General features: G+C 50.9%; 2 protein-coding genes across 8 annotated transcripts in view; one reads left to right on the top strand and one right to left on the bottom strand.

Annotated features, from left to right (window-relative positions):
- The window catches only part of ZNF618 (zinc finger protein 618), a 145,294-nt gene extending 135,853 nt beyond the window's left edge, over positions 1 to 9,441 (top strand). For all 7 annotated transcript variants that reach the window (XM_015279648.4, XM_040649200.2, XM_040649191.2 and 4 more), the window contains one exon: positions 898 to 9,441. In XM_015279648.4, the coding sequence (XP_015135134.1) occupies positions 898 to 2,411 (1,514 nt within the window). In that variant the 3' untranslated portion in view covers positions 2,412 to 9,441. The remainder of the gene's footprint in view (positions 1 to 897) is intronic.
- Positions 9,442 to 11,748: 2,307 nt separating this feature from the next.
- Positions 11,749 to 21,313, bottom strand: LOC427775 (3-ketosteroid-9-alpha-hydroxylase oxygenase subunit-like). Its single transcript, XM_425346.5, has 7 exons — positions 21,019 to 21,313; positions 17,898 to 18,086; positions 15,904 to 16,082; positions 14,995 to 15,120; positions 14,666 to 14,785; positions 14,285 to 14,461; positions 11,749 to 13,030 (listed from the first exon to the last, which is right to left on the bottom strand). Exons 1-7 carry the CDS (start codon positions 21,311 to 21,313, stop codon positions 12,869 to 12,871), a joined length of 1,248 nt encoding a protein of 415 aa, XP_425346.2. The 3' UTR covers positions 11,749 to 12,868.
- Positions 21,314 to 23,223: the final 1,910 nt, after the last annotated feature.

Raw genomic sequence — 23,223 nt, 5'->3', positions numbered from 1 at the left:
TGCTCCCATTAGAGGAACGATAGTATGCAAAAAGTGTTGGGAAATCTGGGGAGGCTGTTTGTAGGGGAGGTGCATTTGAGAATGTTTGGGAAAAAAATGTGTCTGATCCTAGGTCAGACTTCCCATCCCAGTGTTAAGAGATTGCTTCATTTCACCTGGTGTGCCATAGGCATAGCCTGCCTCTCCCTGCCAGTGTCTAGCTTCGTCCCCAGCTTGTCCTGCAAGGTTGCACTTCAGCTTGGGAAATGGTAAAAGACAGCTCTGTGGGGAAGCATCCTCAGAGCACTTGAGCTGAGCAGCCTAGGGGAAGGGTGGTAGGAGAACATGGAACCTCTGTGTTCTGCTGTGGCCAGAAATGACACTCATGTTGCCCAAAATGAGCCACAGAAGATGGGAGTTGCTAGAGATGAGAGAAAAAAACTGAAACTTGGGCTTCAGCACTTTATGAGTTAGTGGAGGAGGTTGTGTGCCTCGGTCCTAAAACAGGTTGCTCAAAGAAAAGATTTAAATCACAAAAATGGTAAGAAAGCCATCTTTCCAGCTGGTCCAAGCCACATAAGCAGAACTGTTACCAGCAGCCCATAGAAATGGGTAGCAAATCACACGCAGGATTGTGATATCTAAATGAACGTCACAGAGATGGCATTTGGGCTGTGAATAGCCATTGTGGAAGGCATGCAGATAAGCTGTTAGCTGCTCTAAGCAAGCTGCTGCATGTTCTCTGCAGGTCCAGAAACCCTTTGGGGAAGAAGTCCTGGGTTGAAAATGTCTCTGCGACCATCTGTGCATGTTCTGTTTTCTTATGTCAATCTCAAGATTGTTTATTGACCTCCCCCACTGTTGCAGAGGAGCAGCTCTCATCTGGTGCTTTCTCTCCTTCCTTGTATTTCACTGCAGCCTCTGCGAGTGGTTCCGTAGGGAACAGCACGATCCCGGAGAAGGAGCGGCAGAACATTGCCGAGAGGCTCCTGAGGGTGATGTGCACTGACCTCGGGGCTCTGAGCGTGGTGAGCGGGAAGGAGTTCATCAAGCTAGCACAGACCCTGGTGGATAGTGGAGCTCGCTATGGTGCCTTCTCTGTCACCGAAATCCTTGGTAATTTCAACACACTGGCTCTGAAGCATTTGCCTCGGATGTACAACCAAGTGAAGGTGAAAGTCACCTGCGCTCTGGGCAGCAACGCCTGCCTGGGCATCGGGGTCACTTGTCACTCACAGAGCATTGGCCCCGATTCTTGCTACATCCTAACAGCTTATCAGGTGGAAGGCAACCACATCAAGAGTTACGTCCTGGGAATTAAGGGCGTAGATATTCGAGATAATGGTGATTTTATCCACCACTGGGTACAGAACGTGCTCTCAGAGTTTGTGATGTCAGAGATCAGGACGGTGTACGTCACAGACTGCAAAGTCAATTCCTCTGCGTTCTCCAAGGCAGGCATGTGCTTGCGTTGTTCGGCCTGTGCCTTGAACTCAGTAGTGCAGAGCGTGCTGAATAAGCGAACTCTACAGGCTCGCAATATGCACGAAGTGATCGAGCTCCTGAATGTCTGTGAAGATCTGGCAGGATCCACAGGCCTCTCAAAGGAGACCTTTGGCTCCCTGGAGGAGACTTCTCCCCCGCCCTGCTGGAACTCGGTCACCGACTCCCTCCTCCTCGTGCACGAGCGCTACGAGCAGATCTGCGAGTTCTACAGCAGGGCCAAGAAGATGAACCTCATCCAAAACCTGAACAAGCACCTGCTCAGCAACCTGGCGGCTATTTTGGCGCCGGTGAAGCAGGCCGTGATTGAGTTGAGCAACGAGAGCCGGCCCACCTTGCAGCTGGTACTGCCCACCTACGTCAAACTGGAGAAACTGTTCACTTCCAAAGCTAACGATGCTGGTGTGGTCAGCAAACTTTGCCACCTCTTCTTGGAGGCGCTGAAGGAGAACTTCAAGGTTCATTCGGCACACAAGGTAGCCATGATCTTAGACCCCCAGCAGAAGCTGCGGCCTGTCCCGCCGTACCAGCATGAAGAGATCATTGGCAAGGTCTGTGAGTTGATTAATGAGGTGAAAGAGTCCTGGGCGGAAGAAACAGAATTTGAACCTTCGACCAAGAAGCCCCGGGCAGCAGGGGAAGCCGCAGCAGCTCAGGAAGAAGATTGGTTCGGGAAAAATGAAGTCTACGATTATTTGCAAGAACCTCTCTTCCAGGCCACTCCTGACCTCTTTCAGTACTGGTCGTGTGTTACCCAAAAGCATACAAAACTAGCCAAGCTAGCCTTTTGGCTCTTAGCAGTGCCTGCTGTTGGTGCCAGAAGCGAATGTGTAAATATGTGTGAGCAGGCGCTCTTAATCAAAAGGAGACGGCTACTCAGTCCAGAAGACATGAACAAACTCATGTTTTTGAAGTCCAACATGCTTTAAGACTGTCTTTTAATTAAAACAAAACTTTAAAACACTGTTCCAAACAAAGAAAAAGAATTTAAGTTCTAAACACTGTGGACCTCATTATGAATGCCCCTGGAAACCAAGTGCTTTTTTATATATATATAAAAATATAAATATATATAAAATTAAGTTTGAGAGGAAAGCTGAGCACGTGAGAGAGACAGCCCTCTGCCAGGAACGTGCTCCTTTCCATAGATAGTGTGTGGACTTGACAGACTTTCTAATGTTTTCAAGTGGGCAGACCAATGGGAGGCTGATGTTCTAAAGTCTTCAGGCAGCTGAGATCTAAAGTGACTTGAAGTTTCTTTTGTTTCTCCTCCACCCCACCTTTCCTCTTGTCCCCTGGGCCATCTTGCCATGGATAATCAGACTACATTGAACAGAGCAGTTCTGCACTGGACTTTGCTCCTTTGAATAACTGTACACCTTGAGGGCATTTGTCTACAGCCTTCTTGACATACGGTGCACGTTATCAGGGCAGCTGTGTTTTATGAACACCAATATCTTTAGAAATCAGGAAGGGAGACTTTAATTTTTTTATTATTATTTCACCTCTTCATATAGGGTTTTTCAAAAAAAAAAAAAAACCAACAAAACCAAAAGTTACTCTTCTGTCTCCCAGTTTTGAGTTTAACATGTTAGCTAGTGCTTATAAGTTTGATTTAAAACTAAGAGAAGTGATTCAAGGCAGAAAATGTCTGTAATTGTTATGTTTCTTGGATTTACTTTTTTTCACAGCACACCATCTTTTCTGAATTCCCAGTGTAAATTAGCTTCTCTGTGAATTCTGTGCATCAGGGGTTCTCAAGCTTGTTGGTAGAGTAGCCCATTTGTGATTAAATAATGTGCTTATGGGAGCCACAGCAGTTGCTTACATGGAAGAGCTAGAGACCAGGACAGGCAAGTGGTGCCCACTGTGGGCCAGCAGCAAGCTGGGGTCTGCCATCTGCCATTGAGAACCCTCATACCTAAAATTTTTGCAAACCTTCCACTCCTCACACTCGAAACAGCCTTCGCAAGGCCAAGGACAAACCAAGGTGTATGATTTTTCAGGGGAACAAAGATCATCAGTTTGGTCAAAGTAGGGTTTGAAGGAAGCTTAGAGAAGCGCATGGGCTCAAAGATCCTTCTGAATGTAAGTGCTCCTGATTGAGTGCAAAGAATATCTTTCCCTTTTATTTGGAATGGTTTCCTCTAGTAGCACGAATGTCTTTTTTAATACCTACAGTGCATTACACTACTTGTTATGTTGTTTAATCGTTCTGGCTAGGAAGGATACGGGCCCTTAAACGTTCACACTCACTGGCTCACCCCAAATGCAATTAGAGATCATCGTAACACAAAAACATCTCCGTTGCTGCGTTCACTGAGGCCAGTGCTCTGCTGTGTCCGGTGCCGTGGGCGCAGTGCTGCGTGCTGCTGGATGGGATCTCTGCAGGCCGTCACATTTGGTGCCTCTTGGACAATTCCCAACTTCTGGTGCCAAATTGTAAATATCCCATCGCTGGGACTTGCATCCCCAGAGGCCAACTGAAACCAATTATGATTTTTGAAGCAGGCCCTCTAGCTTCCAGCAGTATGCTCCAGAGCTGCTGTTGGAGGTGTGGGAGCGCAGTCAGGGCTCTCAGTGGAAGGCTGGGGTGCTCAGACAATGCAGGGCTGTCTCTGGTGGCTGAGTGTGGTGGTAGGACCCATCAGATGTGGTGGGGCCCTCCGAAGTGCATGCTTGAGACCTTCCCTAGATCAAGGATGGTGTTTGTACCCGCGTGTCTTGCCCCAGAACGACTTGCTTTTTTTGGCTAGCATCATGCAGTACTTACTGTAACCTGAGCACAGACCTTGGGCTGGCTGCACCTCTTGGCATTGTTAATGGCCTCAGGGCAAAACCAGTTGTCTCCTAAATTGAGTTTTGCATATGAGTAACTACAAAGATACAGAGTCCACAACCCCATCCATAACTGAAGGGAGAGCAGTGCATGGAGGTGAGCAGCAGAGGCAGAGCTACTGGGAGGTCTGATCTCTGGCAGTGGTTTTTGCAGACTGCAGGCCAGCTTTGCTCCTTGATGGTTGAATTTATTTTCTCCCACACAGCTCCTGCTCACCCAGCAGCACATCACAGGAGAAACCTGTAGCAAACAAAACCCAAGCCTCAGACTGAAACAAACAAACAAGAAATCAGCAGGTAGAGGTGGGAGGTGTGCTAATTATCAAGCATTTGTGCTGCAGGGCCTGCTAAAAAGCACGAGGGATCCTACAGGAGGAAAACGGGGCTGAAGGACATGTCGAAAGCAGGATCGGCTGCTGAGCCTACAGAGCTCAGCAGAGGGCAGAGCTGGGGCCAGATTTGCAGCTCTTTCTCTGGATGGCATGTTTGACCTTTGCACTTGGTTTGCCTTAGGCTCCGAGAGCCACTCGCAGGCTCTGTGACACCCAGGGCAATGCGTGGCGTCTCCATGTTCCTTTGAGACAGTGTTCCAAGCACTTCTTTCCTGAGGGCGAGGGCACCCAGAGCTCCCCTTCCCCTTCCTCTTCTCTTCTTTCGGGTTGGACGCAGTGATCTCCAGAGGTCCCTTCCAACTGCTGCAATTCTGTGATTCTCATACTCTGTCTGAGGCAGAGATGCGATGCTTTCTTGCAGCAGTGACCAAATGCAGGGACCACCTGGCCCTCCTTCCCACTGCCTTCTCCGGGACACCTTTGGTTATCATTGCACTAACGCTGAGATGGATCTGGGCAAGCATGCAGCGATGTGTGGCAGATGAGATTCTCCCAAAGACTTAAAAACACAACTAGCAGCTGAAGAAGCAAAGCAAAACATAAGGCCCTGAAACTGAGTGGTCTGGAGGGTCTTGGTAAGAAGACAGGCTGGCCAGAACCTTTTCCAGTGTGTCAACCGCAGCTTTTCATGAGGCTTAAGGGATGTCATTGGGTCCTCTGCTCAGAGGAGCTGTTGGTGCTGTGCTTGCTCATTGCTTGTGTCTGATGTACCTCACTGAAAGGAGAGAAGCACATCTGGAGCACTCCTATGTACCCTAAAGGCCAAGTGCTTCTCTTGCTTCTCCTTTCCTCCTTTAGGACTCAGATGTGTATTATAGGGAGTGTAGATAACTTTACCAACGTCTGAATTTTGGAAACCCTTCATTTACCAGGTTACTGGGGTTGGCTTGTTGAGAGCTCAGCATGGAGCAACTCTTGTTCAGTACAGAGTACTGCCTGTCCTGCAGTGGGAAGCAGTAGGAGAGAGGCTCTCCTGGGCTTGACCAGAAAACATTATGTCAGTGCCATGAGGTTCTACTTCCTTTGAGCTGGGAAACATCCTCAGAGTTGGTGCATCAACTTATAGTAGATCATGTTGGGAGTTTGTCTTCTGCTAGTTCTGTTCTGTTCACTTGCACTTGGGAAGGGTGTTTGGAGAAAAAAAATGATGTGTGCATCCTCCAGGCATTTACTTGTTTGTGCTGTTTGCTCTGTGCCTGCAGACTTCACTTTCCAACTTAGGGTTTGCTGTGGGGGTGGCTGTGATCTGCAGCAGGAGCAGGCACCAACGGGAGGGGAACTGGGAGGAGTGAAGGGGTCTTGGTGCTGTTCAAAGTTCTCTGCAGAACTGAGGAGCTCAGAAGGGTGTTGTGTGAGGATGGCAGTCAGGTGATGTTGGTCTCCATGTCCATCTCTCCTTGTGTCTCAGGCAGTAGGCAGCAGTTGTTCTGGCTTGCAGGATGGGCTGCTGTGTTGTATTGTTTCTGGGTCCCTTCAGATGGAAGGATTCTTTTATTCTTTTGCCAAAGTTTTGTCTGTTGTGAGAAAACTGATTTGGTTGGATTTGAACTGGTGCAGTCTGCAAGAGATTTTGTGGCAGCGAACCACAGGCTCAGGTTTTGCCCAGTGCAGAGGTCTGTTGGTTCCTGCATGAAGCAGTCTCACTGAGATACATTGGTTTAAACACAGCTGTGACCCACTGGCATGGTTTGGCTGTGTGTGGTGCTGCTCTCCCCTGCAGTCAGAATGCGCCCAGAGGCAGCTCAGGGAGCTGCAACCCTGCAGTGAAGTTGGGGAAGAAACACTCATAAGAGTTGGGAGTCACTGAAATCACTTCTGGAGACTGCTGAGCTCAATGTTGAGGTTCCTGTGTTGTTACAAGGTGCAGCAAGATGTCTCTGGTCGGTTGGTGTTTCTCGAGATGCTTGCAGAAACACAAGAGGCATAGGGAGAAGAAATCCCTGCGTGTGCTGTTGTGGGTGGATCCACTCAACCCCACACGGGGTGCTGCATGGAAGCAGAATCCAAGACACTCCCTGCTAGGACTCCCTAGCACTGCATCTGCAGATGCTGCACTGCATCACTGAGGAGCCAGGAGGTGGTCCAAGAGCAACCACAAAGCTGCCCAGCAGCTGGGAGCCCTGCCTTGTGCTGAAGAGGGCTTATCATTTCTGCTTATGGGAGGAGAGAGGCTCTGTGAGCTATCAGAGAGGGCTGGTCGTTCCTTGCAGAGTCATTAGGAGTAGTGAGGTGAGAGTGAACAACCAACAAAGACACTAAAAGCAGATTCTGGGAATTGTTTGTTTGTTTGTTTGTTTAATGTAGGAGAAATCTGCTACCTGGGAGGAAATTGGCACAGGGACGGGTTTTTATGGATCACAGCCCTGCTGGAAAGGACCTCCAGGGTATTGGTGAATGGCAGCTGGACATGAGCCAGCAGTGCGCCCTCACAGCCCAGAGAGCCAGCCATACCCTGGGCTGCATCCAAAGCAATGTGCCAGCAGGGCAGGGAGGGGATCTGCCCCTCTGCTCTGTGCTGTGAGACCTCACCTGGAGCACTGCGTGATGGGGAGTGCTCATTGCAGGAGAGACACAGAGCTGTTGGAGGAGGGCCACAAAAATGATCCCAGGGATGGAGCGCCTCCCTGCAAGGACAGGCTGAGAGCTGGGGCTGTACAGCCTGGAGAAGAGAAGGCTGTGGGGAGAGCTGAGGGCAGCCTGTCAGTGTCTACAGGCTTGTGAGAAGGGAGGGGACAGACTCTTCAGCAGGGGCTGCTGTAATTGCACAAGGGGAAATGGCTTCAAACTAAAGGACAGGAAATGTAAATTGGATATAAGGAAGAAATTCTCAACAATAAGGGCAGTGAGGCACTGCACGGGTTGGCCAGAGAGGTGGTGGTGCCCCATCCCTGCAGACAGCCAAGGTCAGAGCTGGACGGGGCTCTGAGCTCTGATGGAGCTGTGGATGTCTCTGTGCACTGCAGGGAGTGGGACTGGATGGCCTTTGAAGGTCCCTTGCAACTCAGAAGTTTCTGTAGTTCTGTGATTCTTTGGACCCAACCAGAGCCTGGATAGGAGGGTTGGGAAGCAAACGCTCCACATACAGTGGAACATGGATAGAACTGGGGCTGGAGGAGCATTAGGTGGTGTTCTTCTGCTGTGCGTTTTCTGTGATCTCAAGTCCAGGGGATCCATTGGGAGTGCCCACAACACCTGGGCTGGGTCGTGGGGTGCTGTCAGATCCCTTTGGAGAAGTGTCCCCACAGCAGTAGGGTCCAGTGCATGGCGTATGTGACCCTGTGTGCAAGTGTCCCCTTCCTGGGCCCCGGGAGGTGCCACCGAGCAAAGCCACAGCATGGGGAGGTGAAGCCAAGCACAGCCCAAGGCTGCAGACCTTGCTGGTGCTGCAGGACAGTTTGCATACGCTAGGCCAGAAATGGTTTACCAATGAGAGTGTATTGCCCTGGAATTTAATTTTTTCTGTATGGAATGTGTGGGGGATGTCTGTCCAGCTGTTGGTTGGGTTGTTTTGCTGTTCCTGGTAGAGCCTTTTGTTTTATGACTTGGCAGAGGAGTTTTGTTCACGTTAGACAGCAGTGTGTCCAGAAGCCCCCATAGGGTTTAACGATCTGTAGGCAGCCGAGCTGGAGTGTTTGAGGATAGCCTGGGAGGTGAGGCACACCGACATCCTGCCCAGCACCGACCGCTGGCTGAAGGACTCCCTTCCCTCCCATCATCTCAGTGTCACCAACAGTGTAAGCGTGTCCCAACGCCGCGAGCACCACAGCCTTAAGGACTGAGCATTTGGCAGTGCAGATGAGTGCAGGCGTGTCCAACCCTTGCTTTTTACAACCAAAGTTCCTTAATAAGACCCTTCCGTTCTCACCAGCCACGAAGGCTCGTGGTCCATCTTCTGGGGCTCTCGTGGCACTCCGGTGTGTGGGTAGGGGTTCCACCAGGCTGGGCTGGGAGGAGGGATGTTCTTTCTTTCCACGTGTCCCAGCAGGAGAGCTGCTTGCCGTGGTCTCTTTACTCTTACAGGGACCTTTTTCTTTATTATTATTATGTTTTATTTTTTTAATTAAATTATTTAAAAGGAAAACTGATTGGGATGAAGCAGGCTGTGAGCCCGGAGGGTTCTGCTCTGTGCCATAGCTGGGGTGTCACACCGACAACACGCCGGCTGGGATGTGCTTGGTGCGGCCCGTTGGGCAGAGCAGCTGCCCTCCTGCCTGCGTTCAGTTCTGCAGGCTGCTGGGAGCTGAGGTTGTGTGTCACCAAGACAACGATGGGTGTTCTCCTTCCCCTCCTCACCCCCCCACCTCGGTAACTCGTGTGCATTTCCTTTCTTTAGATGCAGATGTTCTAGGCAATACCACAGATGCACCTGTGTGTGTCTCTACCTGCGAGTGCAAGAATCTCATGTCATCTTAAAAAAAAAAAATACAAAAAAAAAAATATACAAAAAATATACAAAAAAAAAAATATCTTTTTTAGGCCAGAGTTTTCTACAGGTATTAATGAATATTTTTCTTAATCCTTATAAGTTTTATGTGTTTAATATTTCTTAATACCGGTAGCATTAATTTATACTTTTGTAGCAACACAATATTTTTATAAACCGCCACCGCTGGCTTTGTCTTCATAACGGGGAAACGTGCGGGCAGCTGGCCCTGCACTGTACCATGTACTGTATTTAAAAGGTTATCTAATGTCACACTTGCTGTGTTAATAAACAAAACAAAACCTGTTTGAAGTCTCATGTATTGTTGGTGTGGATCGAATGACTCAATAGAGAGCAATATTGCACGGGGTTGAGTTGCTGACTTTCATTGTGATATACGAACGCTTGAGGCCAACTCAAGTTCTGATTTCTTTTTAGGATTTTGTTTTCTTTCATTTTGTTTTTTTTCTTTTTTCTTTTCTTTTTTTTTTTTACAGCTGAATAAATCAGTGCTGTTTGAAACTTAGACTGACGTCAAATGAAAAGGATTATTAAAGAAAAAAAAAAATCAAGGTGTTTAAATGTTGCTGTTTTTACAAGTCTGTTGCTGTCTGAATGGAAATATTCCCCAAGAGAGGAATAGTTCCACTTCGCTTCCAAAGGAGCCGAGCGCTCCGGGCAGAGCTCGGTTATTTGGAGACCTCTTAGAGACATGTTTCTGCAACATTCTTTTCAGAGTTGATGCCAAGGCAGAAGACAAACTGTAACTGTAAGAAAGCATCCGTTGCTTGAGGATTTTCATGTCAGTGTTGTATTTATGGTTTTACAATAAAACAACCTTTAGGAAAAAAAAAAAAAGAAGTGTCTGGGATTTTCTGTTTCTTCAAGCACGTGTGGGACCTCATTCCATGCTGAGTGCCTCTGTGTGAAAAGGGAAAGGAAAACCTGCACTGAAGAGACCGACATCTCAGCAGCGGTCTCTTTGGTGCTCTTCTTTTGGGCTCCTTTCTGCTGGACAGGGCAAATAGTGGCTGTATGGAAGGCCAAAATACCAAAGGGCGCAGAAGTCTTTGCGTAGAGGCGATGTCAGTCTTGATGTGATTCAAGGTGTCTCACAGAGATGAGTAAAATGGGGATCAGGCAGTTGTGGATGGAGCCCGAAGGCCCAGCTCTGAACAAACAGCACATAATGCAGGGAGTTGTCCTGTATGGAAGTAGTGTGTGGACCTGGGGTCAAACAAGGAAGAGCCCAACCCTACTGCTGGCAAGTCCAAGGCACATAGCCTGTCACCCTTCATGGAGCCTTTTCTTGGGATGGATATCTACTGGGATTTTCCAATCTTGTCAAGAGAAACCCACAAAAATTAAAGAACTTCTGGATAGAAGGGTTGTAATTGTTAATTCAGAAACAAACCCAAAGACGCGGTATGGCAGTAGGCCTAATATGGAGTAGGACTGTTCCGGCTCCTGTTTGAGGGTGAAGCTAATAGCAGCAATCTGAACATAGACTCACGGAATCGTTTGAGTTGGAAGGGACCCTTCAAGGCCATCTGATCCAACTCCCACAATGAACAGGGGCACCCACTGCTCCGTTGGGTGCTCAGAGCCCCGTCCAATCTGACCTTGAGTGTAACACTAAGAACAGCTGTAGCTTTACAGTAGATTTGGTGTAAATGAACTATTTCAGGAAATAATAAGCTTAGATGCTCTCACATCTTGTGAGTTTGGATTTGTTTGGAAATCAGCATGACAGAGCACAGAAGCGGGCTGCCCACAGAGGTGGTGGAGTCTCCTTCTGTGGGGATATGCAAGACCTGCCTGGATGCCCACCTATGTGACCTACTGTACGTACCTGCTTGGGCAGGGGGTTGGTTGGTTGTCTCTGGAGGTCCCTTCCAACCTCTGCAGTTCTGTGATTTGTGAAGAGGACAATGTAAAGCTGGAAGGCAAAGCAGGATGGAGAGCAGTGCTCCTTGGCTTGCTGTGTCTTCCAGCACTGAGTTGTCCTTTTTGTTAGACCCTTTAGAAAGGATATATAAAATTGGAAATGGAAACGTAAGAGGCTTTAGCAGATCCTGCCTTATTTCCCCATTCTCTATTTTCTGCTGTAACAGGAAAGAACTGTTCTAGTCATTGTAAAGAAAGAAACAGGAACTCAGTTCAGGTTCTGTTGGTGGGATCCCATCGTTTTCTTTAATGTCAGAACTGATGAACCCAGCAAAACTGACTTAACTCACCCTCTCCACTCTCATCTTCAACATGTTGCTTTCCTTGGAGTTTTGCTCATCCTCAGATCCTCTGTATGGGAGCAACGTGAGGAATGGGTGCCAGGAGCCTGTGTGTGTGGCACAAGCAACCCAGCTGTGTGCTGTGCCCATGACCACATGAAGGTGCAGGTGAGCAGGGACCCCTCCAGGCCCTGTAACGTCCCTTTGGCCTCAGCTTCTCCATCTCCCACCCCACCATCCATGCCAGGGGCCAAGGGGTTCCCACAGCCCCCATGCAAGGACACACATACAGGGAAGTGGGTGCATGTGTGAGGCACATCTGAGTACAGGCACGTCCTTGGGTGTGTGCCATGGGTGAGAAATGACAAACAGTGAACACAAGGCTAGATGTAAAAAAAATTTAGTATCAAAATATTGTCAGTGCAGTAGCTTGGTACGAAGGGCAAAGGCACCGCCTGCACAGCGCCAGTCGGCTGCCAGCCAAGGCGGGCAATGGGCTGCGCCCCGTCTGTCGGTTACTGGTGAAGGAGGAACCAGAAACCTCAGCACGGTGCAGAGTTCTGAAGGCACAAAGAAGTGCACAGTACACGAGCAAAGCAGCCACCAACTTGGAATGGTGCTCGCATTGGGCGTTGGCTTTGGCTGGACTGTGGCACTGAGTAGCTGCCAGAATCCTGCAGGCTCTTTCTATGGAGAATACAGCTATCTCTATGGTGTGCAGCAAGGCAGTATTTAACCCTTTAATATATAACATATAGGCACAAAGCATAATAGAGTGTAGGTCAGTTTCAGCCAGACTTGCATCCTGGTTTCCACATATCGGCTTCGTTTCTGATCACTGTGACAGTGACACCTGTGATCTTGTCATGAGTTACAGATTTTTACAGCCAACTGCTCATCCATGGCATTGCTGGCATGCAGGGGTTTCCAAAGCACATCCTCGACCTGCAGAGATGTTCTCAAAGTGAATTGGTCATTGGGATAGTCCCCCTGCTTTCTGAATGGGTGCATGGGGAGATCCCTCCTGCAGAGCTCAGTGGGACCAAGGAAGCCCACCCAAGGAGCGTGGTGGGCAGCTGAAACCCTGCTGCTCTGCTCAGCCTCTGTCAGATGGAGGATGGCAGACACCTGTGAGCTTTGCAGTCACACCTTTGGTGCCACACAGATGTTGGCCAAAGCTTCCCCAGGGAGCCGGAGCACGCCCAAGGTGAGGGGATGGTGCAGAAGCAGCAGCAAGCACAGCTGGGAGAGGAAACGTGGTGCAATAAAGGGTCACACAGGAAGTGTTTCATTTACCTACACAGAGAGAGGGACAAAGAGGGAGTTTTGTCAGTTGTAAGTTTGTGCTCCACTCACAGATGACAGCAGAGGTACAACAGCAAGCATGGGACACCGTTAGGGCTTCGGTGCCTTGAGCACAGCGCGTGCACAGAGGAGTGCCAGGGCTCCTTGCGCCCCCATGACTCTCCTCACTTTGCTCAACACTCTGCAGGGCACTGCAGCCCTCACCAGTCCAGGTCCCCTTTGGGCACTGATGGCCGCGTGCTCCTCTCGCTGTAGAACTGCGCAAACCAGCGCCGGTGCTTCTGGATGCCGGCGTCCTCGCAGACCAGCAGTGGTCTGGGCAGGTACTGCTTGTTGTTCCAGATGGTCACGTCTCGCTCAAACTGCGGGGAGAAAGCCGAACCTGCAGCCTCGTGCATGCTGCCCACACTGCAGGATTAGTTGTTGTGTTTCTCCTGAACGGCTGTGGGAGTGCTCTGGCTATTTTAAATGGCAAGAATTAAGAAATCACAATTGTTCAGCTCATGGCAAGAAGCCACTTTCAGCTCAGAGTGCCTCTGCCACTATAACAGAAATGGACGTTGTGAAGGCAGGAGCTGCTCCACCTGAGGCTGTTGATTTGTGGGATGCCTCCAGAAATCAGGCATCATAGAATCATAGAACTGCTCTGATTGGAAAAGACCTTAAAGATCATCGAGTTCAACCACAAACCAACCATACTACCCTAACAATGCTCTGCTAAATCATGTCCCTGAGCACCACATCCAAATGGTTTTTAAACTCATCCAGGGGTGGTGACTCAACCACCTCCCCAGGGAGCCCATTCCAGTGCTTGGAATCATCATATATTTAGCACCCCCATCTTAAATTCCACTCAGCCACACATGCAGTGAGGTTTATGGAGTTTTTTTTGCAAAGAAATCTCTGCAGAAATAAGTGCTGCTCATCTGCATTGGTAAGATATACTAAGCCAACATTTAAACAATATGAGCTAGCACAGCTAAGTTTGGCTTGGGATAGAGTCTTGGCATCAGAAAATCATCTTTTGACATCGAGAAGGTCAAAATTGACATTAAAAACAAAAATCAACAGTGTGAGTGGAGCAATAATGGAATGGGTCACCTACAGAGCTGGAGAGATGGGAGCAGTCTTCCAAGGGGCTTCCAAGGCTCACCCAGACAAGTCCTGAACTGGGCCATAGTCTGGCCCCAGCTGGAACAGAGACCTCCAGAAGGGCCCTTCTTCCACTGCTATAAATCCCTTCTGTAAGGGACTCCTCTATCAGGAGGAGCAGGAGTTGCCAAACCTTGGGATAGTTTAACAGTGAGAGTATTTCTTGGCACAGTTCCTAAAGCACCACCCTGGGATGCTGGAGGTCTGGATGCAGCCATTAGTTCTAAAAACTCCTTGCAGTCTGGGGGAGGTCACCTAACCCTTGTGCCCCAGTTCCCCATCTGCAGGACAGGGACAGCATCTCACTGCCACCCTCAGCAGATGAGGGAACCTCCATTACAAAACCTTGAGCTTCCTTCTTTCTTCTGTGCCCAAGAGTGCTCAGCTCCCAAATATGAGCCCATAGGGGCAGCTGCACCACACAGCATCCCACCCTGCAGGACAGCGCCTCCTCAGAGCCTCACCTGAATGCACTCCGCCCTCAGGATGAACTTGGGGATGATGGCCGGCACGTTCTTCTGGTAATAGATTTTGTGGACCACGTTCTGCAGGAGAGGCTCCAGGGGTGTCACCGTCTGCAGGATGATCCCGTGGCCCAGGAACGCGTGTTTGAAGATGAGGAAGACCAGCCCTGGTCCCACCTGCAAAGAGTAGAGCACCCTGAGGGATGGGGCCTGGTGGTCCATCTGGAGTCTCATCCTCTGGGCCAACAAAGCCATTCATCAGCTCAGGGGGTGATGGCCGACCCACTCTCACAGGAAGGGGCCAGGCCCCGTGCCTGTGGCTCACAGCCTCCTGCACTCCACACTGCTCACACCGAGAGCTCTATGGGGCACAGGACGTACCTGCCGGGCTGACACCGACAGGTCCAACAAGGGGAAACGCCTCCCAAAGATGGTGGCTGTGTGCTGGAGCTGCATGTGGGAGCAGTGCCTGTGGGGCTCCGGCTCTGGCTGCCACTCGGCCTGCAGGAGAGGTAACAGTGAGACAGTGACCGAAGGGGCTGGGAAGGGCAGAGCACGAGGAGGAGGTGCAGCTTGGAAGGCTCAGAGATACAGAAGAGATGTGACCTGAAGGGAGGGAACGTGGCAGGAATCGGGAAAAGAGGCAGAAAGGCGACCTGGCCTGGGGGGCTTTGAACATCGTGTGGCCATGTGGGGAGCCGGGGCGCTACCTTCCAGACGTGCTTCATGAAGTCCCACAGCCTGGACTTGGTGTATCTCAGGTCGGATCCGCTCAGAATGGCTGGGCCGTGCAGGAAGGCCAGGTGAGCTGTGTCAGCTGCGTTCTCAGGGATTTCCTGCATGGGAAACAATTTATGGCAGGAGCTGAATTCTTAGGATCATAGAATCAGAGCTCACCAAGTCCAACCATCAGCCCATCTCCGCCAGCACTGCCCACTGACCATGTCCCCCACCACATCCCCACGGTCCTGGAGCACCTCCAGGGATGGTGATCCCACCACTCCCTGGGCAACTGATCTCAATGCACTGCCACTCTTTCTGACAAGAAATGTTTTCTAATGCCCATCCCGAACCTTTTGAGGTGTGACTGCTTTACTGCATAAGTCCACCAGCATTCCACAAACATGGCACGCAGCACGGACTGACCCCAGCACAGCTCTGCTCGTGCCACACCACGCTCCCTCCTCCAGCCTCCATTCCACCAAGAGATGACAGAAGCAGCATTTTGTTCCACTTGGCACGTTTGCCAGCAAATGAGTGTGGTTATGAAGATTAACAGCAAAATAACCACGCGTTTTCCCATTCTGTGATCAATGAGTTGAAGAGCCTGCTGACACTAAGCACTGCAATTCTTGGAGAATCTTTTTTTAAATTACATCAGTTATAAGTCAAAGCAAGTGAACAGATTCCCTGTAAGCACCCAGCACATCTGCTCCCTCTCAAGCAGCCCGTGGTTCACGTCTGGGGAACATCTGCCACATTCTCTGCACATGGCACAGCGATGCAGCGATGCATTTCCAGGACCAGGCTCTGTGCGGAGGCACTGGGTTTAATGGGAGGACGTGTCCGGGGATGGATCAGCACTTAAGGAGGGGACCTCAGCCCAGCCCTGCTCCCACCTGGATGTGTGCATCCACGAAGTGCTCCGTCTGCCCCCGGAACACCCAATCCCCGGTGATGATCTCCGGCTGCTCAGGCACAGCCCAAGCAGGGCCGGTCCCGTCGCAGTGGTACCAGAGCAGCAGCATCCCATTCACCTCGCAGCACGGCCAGCTCCGCACCTTGGCAAAATCTGGCACTGAGGAAAAGAAAAGGATTGGATAAAAGTGGCGTTTCCAGCACGCTCAGTGTCACTTCATCCTGGACTGCAGCTTGGAGATCATTTTTACGGGCAGCATTAGCGCAGCGCAGGCTCTCCCTGCTGCCATTTGCCGCCCCTCAGGCTGTTGAAGGAGAAAAGCACCTCCTGAAGCTTGCTTTCTGTTTGCTTTTATGTCATTTCAGTGTGCATGAGTCCCCCCAGGAGGTGGCATGCCCTGCAGCCTGCTTTCACCACTCAGAACCACGCACAGAAGCAAATGTTGGCTGTGCCAATGAACCCCCTTCCAGTTCCATTGAGCTACAAGCAATGGCTTCAGTTATAGATGGGCAGGAGGCAAAGCCAGCCATAACACCTGAGCTCGAGTCATCCTGTTTTGGTGCAGCAGTGCCATGGGTTGCATTTGGAATAGTCCTCCACTTTTTCCATCCTTCCCAGTGAAATTAATTTTGGTGTTTATATGTAACCAACTGTCAGAAAACTTTTCTTCTACTCAATGGGTGGCTTTCACTTTCATTACTTTTCTTTTTCTAGCAGGCAAACAAGCCCAGAGGACATACTTTCCTTATTACTTAGGTTTGCACAACCACCTGGGAGGCTGAAGGATAGGAGAAATAAGGTTTCTCTTTCCTAGAACCATAGAATGGCTTTGGTTGGAAGGGACCTCAAGAGATCATCTAGTTTCAAACCAATGACTGACAGAGGAGGCTGGATGAGACCACAGGTGCCACTTAGGGTTGCAAAACCCATCTTTTTGGAGGGATCCATTGCATTGGAGGGGTTTCCCCTCCCCATGCATATACTGGGTGCCACATGTCCTGTGAGCGCAGTGCCAAAGGGTCTGTGCACAGAAATCCCCCACCATGCTCTCCATGCACACAGATGGCTCTTTAATCTGTTTATATCAACCTGACCCATTTGGGAGCAGCGCAGCTGTGCACAGTTCTGTTCCACCAGTAACCATGGCTGTGAATAAAGCAGTCTCATAGGAAACAATGCATTTTGGCAAGAGTTTTTCCATGGCCAGAAGACTCGTTCTCATTTTGCAATGAAGCACATCTTTCTTCATTACTTGGAATCAAATTTTCATTCAAATGCAGCTCCTGAGTGAGTGCATATGCAAAAAATAATGCTGTATTAATCTGTATGGTGCAATCTATAAACTGTTTATCTCATCTCATATGGATAGAAGGATTTCTCCACACTGGGAAAAGAAATCTGTTTAGTAGAGTTTTGCTGTTAATTAATGTTATCATCACTATCTGAATCAACTCCAAAGTGACCTTCTCAGGAAAATTATTAGGAAGAACAATGCAAAGGAGAGCTCAGGGTGAATTCTCTCCCTGTTTTCAGCCATGTTTAGAATGGCTGATTTCTTTAAATCAGTGCAAGCCCATCAAGTAAATATTACATGTGAAACTTAAGGATTTCTCTCTGCATGATTGCAACAAACCATATCAAAAGATGAGCACTGAAGTCTTAAAAAGAGAAAAATAGGTCCCAGAGAGATCATTTTATCTGTTATTTAAGCATTGAATTGGTATAAACTGTCACTGTAGATTGCAGGGTCATTTCTGAAAAACAATGGGTGAAAGTCCCAGGTTAATTTAGCATATGACAGACCATCAGAACGCTGTGTCCCAACAGGGCCATCCCAAGGAAGTTGCTGTGCTGCAGGAAATGAGGGAGCAGCGTGGGGGTGAGCTCTGACAAAGGCTGCTTTTCCTTTCCTAATTAGATTTTTAGGCACTGCCATTGCTCCGGGTGCTCTTTGCAGAGCTGGGGGAGGTTCACCTTTTCCAGCATATGGGATGTGGGTGCATTTTCCATCTTCTCCTCGGAAGCGCCAGCCGTGGAAGGGGCACTCGATGCAGCTGCCCACGACGCGGCCGCCAGCAGCCAGGTCAGCACCGAGGTGTGGGCAGTACGCATCCACCACGTGCGCCTGGCCGTCCTGCGTGCGGAACGCGGCCAGACGCTCACCTGTGGGAACACGGGGTCATGAGAGGTGTGCAAAAATGGAGCGAGGGATGGGGGTTGGAGGGATGGCTCAGCCCCACCCAAGTGGGCAGCAGAAAGAATGACAGAATCATTAAGGCTGGAAAAGACCACTAAGATGACGAAGTATAACCGCCTACCCACCCCCTCCATTAGCACTGACCATGTCCACAGGTGCCACATCTCTGTGGTTCTCGAACACCTCCAGAAGTGGTGATTCCACCACTCCCTGGGCAGCCTGTGCCAATGCCCAACCACTCTCCATGAGAAGAAATGTTTCCTAACACCCACCCTGAACCTCCCCTGGCACAACGTGAGGCCATCACCTCCCCTCCTATTGCTGTTACCTGGGAGCAGATGCTGATCCCACCTCACCACAACCTCCTTTCACGTGTCTGTAGAGAGCACTGAGATCTCCCCTGAGCTCCTCTTCTCCACACTGACCCATCCCAGCTCCCTCAGCTGCTCCCCATCACACTTGTGCTCCAGACCCCTCACAGCTCCATGCCCATCTCTGGACACGCTCCAGGGCCTCCACGTCTGCACTGCAGTGAGGGCCCAGCACTGAGCACAGCACTGAGGTGCGGCCCCACCAGTGCCGTACAGAGGGACGATCCCCTCCTGCTCCTGCTGGCTGCACTGCTGCTGACACAAGCCAGGATGCCGTGGGCCTTCTTGGCCACCTGGGCGCACTGCTGGCTCGTGTTCAGCCGAGCGCTGACCAACACCCCCAGATCCGTTTCCTCTGCACAGTCTTCCAACCACTCTGCCCCAGTCCTGTAGTGCTGCACAGAAATGTCGTGACCGAAGTGCAGCACCCGGCACTCGGTCCTGTTGAAGCTCATCCCGTTGGCCCCAGCCCATGGATCAGCCTCAGACCTTACCGCCAGGTGGCAGCCCGCACCCGGCTCCCGCGTCCCCCCGGTCCGTCCCAACTCCTGCACGGCCCCCGCACCGCTCCCCGGCATCCCTCGGTTGTCGGGAGCTGCTCATCCAGGTGCCGTCAGTGAGCTGAAGCCCAGGGAGCTCCGCGGTCCCTGCGTTGTGTATGCGTGTTAACCCATCACCTTGTGAAAGCACTGTTACAGATGCTGTAACTCGGAGCTCACAGAAAGAAATAAGACCAAACTGAAGATCAAAACCCAACTGAACTTCAAGATCCGAGTTCTGTCCCTGTTTACCCAGAAAGCTGTGTCGATGACAGGTGACAGGCAGTGAGCTATTATCACAAAGATACTTCTCTTCATCTCGTGGTCTGGGCAAAGAAAACTCCCAACCTTCAAAGCTGGGAAGTGTTCTCTATGCTGTCTGGCAGAACAGTGTGGTTTCACTGCCTGGAGGTGCCTCCCTTCCCAGCACATGGCACTGCTGTGCGCTGGACGGCAGTGGTGGCTGTGCTGGCAGCAGGCACAGGGAGGGGAGGTGCTCGGGGCGCGGGTCCTTCCCTGCCCCCGGTCACAGGCAGCTCTCCCCCATGATCAGCACCTTTCCTAGCACCAGCTCTCCTCCTTGCCTGACCTGAGTCTCAGAGCAAAGCGGGGCAAGCAGGGAGAGGTTTCAGCCTGTGCAGCTGTGTTCTGGGAGGTGCATGATCCCCAGGGCTGGCTCTTGCAAGGAACAAGTCAAGTGATTTTCTTTCCTTGTGTTCTCTTGCTCACTTCTTCTGGAGCGGGGCCACATTTCCAGGCTACGCTCAGAGACGCTATCCAGAGCAATTAAACATTCACAAACCTGGAAGCTATGGGTTGTTTAACTCCCTTAATTGCTGGTAGTCCTCTTGGCAGCGGTATCCTGCCATCATGCTGCAACGTGACGTTACCTGTACATTTAGCCAGGCCAGGAGGAATGGGTGCCAATGCAGGGAGTCCCAGTGTAACCAGCAGGCTGGTAGGGGATCACCAGGGTATGTATGTGGAATCGAATAGTTCCATCATAAAACAAAGAAACAAAAAAAACCCAACAAAACACTGCAGGAGAAGGTGGCTCTCTGAAACAGAAACAGACCTGAGACAGACCTGAGAAAGGAAAAACACACTTTCACCACTGAATCTGAGGGGTTTCAATGCAAAAACTTCCCTTCTGATGAGGAAGGCACCTGGACATGTCCCAAATCATCTTCAAAATAGAAGGGCCATGGACAGCCCAGGACCCTTCTGGATGTGGCTGTGAGATCTGATCTGCCCTGGGACAGGCAGAGCTGTGGGCAGCAGTGCTGGGAGAGCAACACAGGCACTGAAGTGCCCCAGAGTCCCAGGAAGAAGCCCAGGGGTGCCCTGCTTACTCACAGAGATACTGTGCCATAATGTCCCCACTGCCCCAGCTGGGATGTCATTCCCCAACATGACATGCTGGCTGGGATGCCCCAGGAGGGAACCCATGCGGAGATGTCCCAATGTGCAGTGCAGCAGAGACCCCATGCAAGGGTTTGGGGGTGCCCCAGCAGGGATGCTCGGACAGGGATGCCCTGCATACTGGCAAGGAGCCCAGGCAGAGAATCAGCATGGGTGCAGGATGCCCGGGCAGGATGCCTAGTCCCATAGTGAGGATGTCCCGGTGCCCACACAGAGATGCTCTGGCAGGGATGCCCCTGAGCCTGGGAAGGAATGTTCTAATTCCCCAATGGAGTTCCCATCCAGGATGCTCCGGTGTCCCGGTGAGGGTGCCCAGGCAGTGCCATCGGCGTGGTGGGGCTGTGCCGGTGGAAGTGCCCGGGGGGGAAGGGATGTCCTGGACAGCCGGCAGGGCTGCGGGTTGGGGTGTGCCCGTACCCCGGCAAAGACCCCCAGCGCGGATGTCCCCATTCTCGGGCGGGGATGCTCAGGCAAAGACACCCCGTGGATCCGTCGAGGCCGCCCGCACCCCACCCGGCATCCCGGGCCTCTCCTCCCTCGGGGACCGGCGGGGATCCCGCACTCACCGAGCAGAGCGAGGCTGCGGACGGCGCCGCGGGGCAGCTGCGCGGAGTCGAGGACGCGGTACCAGCCGTTGGGGTAGGGCGGCGGCAGCGCTCCGGGCCGACGGGAGCGACGGGCAGAGAGCCCACGGCTCGGGCCGAGACCCGGCAGGTAGCCCACCCGGCCCGGGGCACGCCGCAGTTCCAGCGGCCGCCAGCAGCCGGGCAGCAGGACGAGGAGTAGGAAGAGGAGGAGGAAGAAGAGCGGCGCCCCGTCCCCCAGCCCCGCGGCCAGCAGCTCCGTGCCGCACCACCCCATAGCGCGCACGGCCCCAGCGCCGCCGCCCCTTATAGACCGGGCGGCCCCGGGCGGGGTGGTGCTGGGCGGGCAGGACTGGGGGCAGCTCACACCCCCCGCGCCCAGCCGGCATCCCCGGGCCGAGCGAGGAGCCGGGAGATCGTGGAGACGCCCGACCGAGGAGCAATGAGTGCAAGCTTCGGCCATTTGGATGTAAGCAATAATGTGTTTCGAGGCTGTGGCCCCCACATCTGGTCGATGCGTTAATTAGATCAGCGTGTGCCACATCACCTCCTGAGGCACTGTCTTAGTCTTAGAAAGTGGTGTTGGGGTCAGCGGGTACACTGGCTGCATGACAGCACTCTGAGGTGTTCAGGAGCAGAAAACAGAGATGCTCTCTGTGCAGAGAGAACAAATCGGTGCAAAGAAAAGACTGGGCAGCTTGAGCTTGTTGTACAGTGGGACAGGGAAGTAAAGTTCGATTTGGTCCTAAGAATTGCACAGCTTAGGAGGTAACTGTCAGAAGCCCACCTATTGCCCATAATATAGATAGAGTCAGAGATGTGCAAGCGTCGAAATGACCCAAAGTACTCACCATGATACTCAATAACAGAAATGGGAGAAGCATGCAGAAATGGGGCATCTGGCTGAAGGAAAATCAGCAGCAAAAGGGTGGATTCGGAAAGGCTGAATGTCTTAAGGAACTCATATTAGAGGCTCAGGTAAAGATGTATGACCTATTGGAAACCTTTTATAGAAGAGAATGCTGCTGTAGCTCTGTAGGAGATTGAACACACCAACTGGAATTAAACAGGCTGTCCTAAAGAGAGGAACAGTGTGAGCCCTGCCTGGGTGAGGAAGAGGAAGAATGATGAACTCTGAGTGAAAAACCAAGCTGAAGGAGGGCAGATCAAAAAGAGATTCTCAACAGCAGCTTTCCAAGGGCAGAAAAGCACATAACAAATATACCAACTGCACTGAAACAGAGACTTGCTGGGTGGTTTGGGGAATGGAAGACCAATGACTCTTTGCACTGTGCTGTGCAAATCCATCAGACACTGCAGCAAAGGGTTCTCAGACACAGGACTGAGTATGATTCATTGCGGAAGAGTCAGCAGCATGTTTGTGAGGAGTATTTATGCCTCACCAGTAGAAATGGGAACTCAGTGAACAGCTGAATATGTTCATGCTTTGTTCACTTGGGTTTTCAAGACTCTTCCTCTAAGGCCGAATGCAAAAAGCCCCTAAATAAGCCTGAAATAACAGCAGGGGAATCCTCTTTGCTTATGTAATTGTCAAGAAGATAGGAAGCCAGGAAAAGGAATAGATACTCAGATGGAGAATGAGGACTGGCGTTTGTATCTGCCTGTTCATGAGGAACCTGGGAAAGGGAATGAACAGACATCTAAATCTTCTGATGAAAATGGTTCTAAATTATTCACTATAGTAAAGTTGACTGTGAAGTAGAGCAGAAGAAGCCTTGCAACTCTCTCAGTGACTGACAGGCAAGCAGCAGTGCCTGCAGTGAAATGCAATGCACATGGCCAAGGCCCATGGAGAGGGTTAGCTGTTAATTGGCACTTAGCAAGAGAGCTGAGCATTGCTTGACGTGGTCTCTGTATCTGTTCACTGTTCCACACTGCTCAAAAAGACAAATGTGATGTTAGGAATAATGAGTATTAATGCTTTTGTAGATAGGATGATCTAAGCGTATAAGAGATGCAAGGTCCGTAGAGGACAATAATATTTTCTATTAGATGAGCTGATAGAGATGGAAAAATAGTTGACAAGCTTCCAGGCATAATAGCCCTCCTTCCAGAATGGTTAGGAATGTAATTGGGAGCAGAGCAAAAAATATCTGCACATCTGGTGAACTGCAAGTTGTGTGTAATGGTGGGCACCTCATCTTGTGTGGGGTGAACACAGAGGAG

Source organism: Gallus gallus, chromosome 17, assembly GCF_016699485.2.
Source record: "Gallus gallus isolate bGalGal1 chromosome 17, bGalGal1.mat.broiler.GRCg7b, whole genome shotgun sequence".
Lineage (NCBI taxonomy): Eukaryota > Metazoa > Chordata > Aves > Galliformes > Phasianidae > Gallus > Gallus gallus.
The sequence above is the reverse complement of the archived record's forward strand: the minus strand, read 5'-3'. Positions and strand labels throughout refer to the sequence as shown.

What these genes read in the sequence shown, in the direction of transcription:
- LOC427775 (XM_425346.5), bottom strand. Translation starts at nt 21,313, where the DNA reads ATGGGGTGGTGCGGCACGGAGCTGCTGGCCGCGGGGCTGGGGGACGGG. An exon ending in CATCCCATATGCTGGAAAAG is followed by an intron (nt 16,083 to 17,897) that starts GTGAACCTCCCC and finishes TCTTTTCCTCAG; the next exon opens with TGCCAGATTTTGCCAAGGTG. An exon ending in TGTCGGTGTCAGCCCGGCAG is followed by an intron (nt 14,462 to 14,665) that starts GTACGTCCTGTG and finishes TACTCTTTGCAG; the next exon opens with GTGGGACCAGGGCTGGTCTT.